At 55.3% G+C, this 4,085-nt stretch overlaps 1 protein-coding gene across 1 annotated transcript in view; it reads left to right on the top strand.

The window, feature by feature from the left end:
- Nucleotides 1–4,085, top strand: part of IGSF21 (immunoglobin superfamily, member 21) — a 34,537-nt gene that overhangs the window by 8,303 nt on the left and 22,149 nt on the right. The window contains exon 2 of the mRNA XM_009889998.1: nucleotides 1,755–1,867. Within this exon, the coding sequence (XP_009888300.1) occupies nucleotides 1,755–1,867 (113 nt within the window). The remainder of the gene's footprint in view (nucleotides 1–1,754; nucleotides 1,868–4,085) is intronic.

Genomic DNA, 4,085 nt, shown 5'->3' with positions numbered 1-4,085 from the left:
GGAAGCCGGCCCCGAACGAGCGTGGTTGCTGGCGGGGATTTGGGTCGCCGGCAGCAAGGAGAGAGAGGCGTGGGGCTGCAATTCGCAATATTGCAAAGGTGCAATATGAAAACCCATCTGAAAACAGCCTTTAATTTAGCCCCGTGTGCCCCCTCTCAGCGCCGCTGCCTCCCACGCACCCACCGCACGATGCTGCAGAACCTTCTCCAGTACTCACCACCGCCCCCACTGCCCCCCTTTAAAAAAAAAACAAACCAAAATCCCCTTTTTTCCAAATCGCCTTGCAACCAGGCGACTGCGGCAGCCAACCTCCTTCTGCCACCCTCCCTCTCCCCCCCCCCCCAAAAAAAAAGCAGCGCAGAGAGGGTTTCTTGGCTTTCACAACCCCGCGCTCAATATGCCGGGCCACGTGTTGTCGCAGCAGGCACGTGCGCCCGCGCGGCGCGCTCTCCCGCAGGTCACGGCCGAGATTTATTGTGAAAACACCAGCAACTTGTTTTACAAGTGCCGCGAGCCTCGAATCGCCGCCTGCGGGAGGGATGAAATCCCCTTTCCCCTCTTTCGGGGCCGGGGAGGATCCTTCCTGCAAAGGAGTCTCGGTTTCCGCAGCCCCGTTTCCAAACCTGCTCCCCTTTTTCCAGGCGCTCTGGGGTTTTTCAGTGTTGCTTTTCCACCCGGTGCGAGCAATAATTTAAAGAAAAAGTAAAAAAAAGAAGGATTTTCCCGGGGGATTAAGGGCTGTTTTGGGGTGCCCTGGTTGGAGATGGTGTCAAACGGGTGCAAATCAGGGCAAGGATGCTCGAGAAAGGCTGAGGTCTGCCGGGCTGTCAGTCTGGCATCTTCCAGCAGTCAGAGGAAATAGAGGAAAATAAAATTGCAATGCAATCGTCTGCCCTCCTCACCCCGCCTGCTCCGTGCTCCGGAAAAGCGTTTTTGCAGCAAATCGAGGGGAAACGGGCAGAAAACGGCCAGACGGAGCCGGCCGCGCTCTGATTTTCCCTCTGCTCCGAGGCCGGGTCCTGCATGCAGCTATGGGGGAGATGGGGAAGGAGCAGGCCGACGGCCAAAGCCGGGCTGGAAAACCCACAGGTTGGGCTTTGCCCATCTCCTGATTAATCCGTTGGACCCGTTCCCGTAAGAAACGAGTCATTTAGAGGGTTTTAAAGCAAACCTGAGTGGAGGAACTTGGTCTGCGATGGGGAGGGAACCGATGTGGTGTCTGTGTCTTGATAGGAATTAGGATAAACGTTAGAGTAAAGCATCCGGTAGGTGATGGTGGAGACAAAGTCGAAGCCGATATCTTCGTAGGAAGGATGGACTTTGCAGGGGGGAAGGGTGGCCGGTGGGATGGGGGCTTGGTGTGGGAATCAGGGCGAGCCTCAGAATCCGGGCGCCCGGGATTTCTCTGGGCAAACGTGGGCAGTTTCGCAAAGCCGAGGAGAGAAGCGGCAGAACGGGTCGGTCCTTGCCTTTTGGTGCCGTAAGCTGGTAAATAAGGTCAGGAAGGATTTTCCCCCCAGCTGGTGCTTTTTGGGTGCTTTGGGAGCAGCGGGAATTCAGCGCTGCAAGGGGGCAAGACGCCACGTCGATGGGTTTACCCCTATGTGGGATGCCACCAGCGTTTGCTCCCCATGGCAGAGCTATTAATACCGTAAAAGCATTTGAGAACAATACTTTACCCCCTGCCCCATCCTTCCCTGGCAGCTCACCTCTCTTTTTCTCCTTTTTTTTTCTTTTTTCTTTAACTTTTCCAGCCTACCTGACGGTCAGCATCGAGCCGCTGCCGCCCGTGGTGGTGGGAGATGCCGTCACCTTGAAATGCAACTTCAAGACGGATGGGAAGATGCGGGAAATCGTCTGGTACCGGGTAAGCGGCGCCGGGTGCGTTCTTCCCTGCCCTTGGGGATGGGGACGCGAAGCCACCCGGCTGCTTTGCTCCTGTACGACAGAAGGTCAAGGCTGGATGGCGGAGAGAAAGGCAGACGGCGCTCTCGCTGATGGGAATATTGATTCGGTGGAGCAGGCGGGCGGGTTGGCCTTTGAAAACCTGGGAAGGGGGGGGAAAGAGATGTAAAATGGCTTTGCAATCATCCCGAGGGCTCCGTGAGGCTTTCTCCAAGCGTTTTGTTACGTTTTCCGGGTGGATTTGGGGTTGGCAGGCTCGGTGCGGTGCTGGGGGGCTTTGCACCCAGGGTCGGGGTTTGGGATCCCGGGGCGGGGGGGTCGGGTCGGCACTGCCATGCAAAGAAGGTTTTCACGTTGGGTGTGAAATCATGCAAAAAAATAAAAGGGTGGGGTTTGTGCGGCGGGGGAAATAATGCAAAATTGAGGGTGTTTGGGGCTTGGGGAGCACCGCTGGGCTCTTCAAGCCTCCCCCCGAAACCTCTCCCCTTCCCATCCCCAAATACTCGTGGCTGTAGGATGCTGATCTGGAGCAAAGCAAGATCTTAAAGCATCAGGTTTTATTTGGGGAGGGGGGATTTGGAGGCTGTAGCTTTGCCCCCTCCCGGCATCACTCCCATCTACACCGAGCCTGGACCCAGCCGCAAATATAACAGTCCAGAGCAGTATTTTTGGCTTTTTCCAGGGAGTTTCAGGGTAAGCTGCCAAACACAAATAAAACCCCCACAGTGGTTTGATCAGAGAAAACTCAAAAGTTTTCCAGGACGGGGGAAAAAACTCAGCTCTTTCCTTGCACGTTTGCTTGCAGAGGAGGCAAAGAAGGAGCTAATTTGGCTGGTGGCCTCGGCTGAAGCGGCCGCCCTTTGCTGTAAGATATTTTTTCTCGGTTTTACCCTCCTGTTTCTGCTCCCTGAACAAGGAGCGTCTCTGCCTTAAAGCTCTTCTTCGCATCCGGGCAGGTTTATAAATAGGAAAAGGTGCTCTCAGGACTGATATATATTCAGTTGCCGGAGCGCGGTGCGTGCACGGGAGTATTTTCATCGAGTGCTGGCTGTTGGCTATAAATATGTGTATTTAGATGTGTAGGGGATGCAAGCAGAGAAATAGCAACATATAAACCAAAAACTGACCCGAACCCTAAATTCTTGCAGTTGGCTTCGGCTCCCCCTTTTTTTGGGGAGGGGGAAGGAGGCTTTTTGCGTGGTGCTCCTTCCGCCGGCACTGCCATCTCCACCAGGTTTTTCCTTCCCTTTTCCACTCGGTAATATTGGATTAACCCACTTTCTCGCGAGCTGGGGCTGGATTTGCCTAATCCCCACCGCCCCGCGCTGAGGGATGCTGGAGCCCTCAGCACGAGGATGACGCGCTGGGGGCGGCCGAGCAAATTACTCTCCAAGAAACCACGCAGAGAGAGAGAGGGAGGGGAAAAAAAATAACCCAGCTTTTATTTTTATCGCTGCAAATCCCCCTTTCTTCCAGGTTTTTTACCCCCCTTCCCGCTCCCATTTCCTTTTTCTCCTTTCCCAGGGAGCTTCCCGCATTTGGCAAGTTGGGTTTTTCAGAGAGTATCTCGGGATTTCTCGAATTCCCTCCTGATTTTAGGGGGTTTTCTCTGTTTTCCCCCCCCAATCTTGTCCCATTCATGGACTTTTGCAGCTGCCCAAACCCCCAGTCGCAGCTCCCTGATGCAGGAGGTGACGGATGGTCTCAGGCGAGCTGGGGTGGAGCTGTTGGGGCCGCGGAGTTATATTTATACCGTTTGTAAATCATCCTGACAGCATCTTTGTGCGTGGCGCCGGAGCAGTGGAGTGCGGTGGTGTGGAGACTCGCCGGGGCTCTCGTTTCCCTCGGTTTATTTTACAGGGAGAACGAGCCCGTTGAGTTTAAGGATGCGGAGCTGCTCCAGCGGCACGTGCCAGGTTGCGGAGGGGGGGGGAGGCAAAAGAGGGGGAGCGCAGCAGCAAACTCGATGGCAGCAGTTGGGTGTAGGGCATCGGGTGGGTGCGTAATCCCAAGCACAACTCCAGGCTGGGTGGGGAATGGCTGGAGAGCGGCCCTGAGGTGAAGGACCTGGGGGTGCTGATTGACCGGAAGCTCAGCATGAGCCAGCAATGTGCAATCGCAGCCCAGAAGGCCAACCGTATCCTGGGCTGCATCAAAAGAACTGTGGCCAGCAGGTCAAG

Source organism: Charadrius vociferus, unplaced genomic scaffold (assembly GCF_000708025.1).
Source record: "Charadrius vociferus isolate BGI_N301 unplaced genomic scaffold, ASM70802v2 scaffold838, whole genome shotgun sequence".
Classification (NCBI taxonomy): Eukaryota; Metazoa; Chordata; class Aves; order Charadriiformes; family Charadriidae; genus Charadrius; species Charadrius vociferus.
Note: the sequence above shows the minus strand (reverse complement) of the source record. Positions and strands in the feature narration are given on the sequence as shown.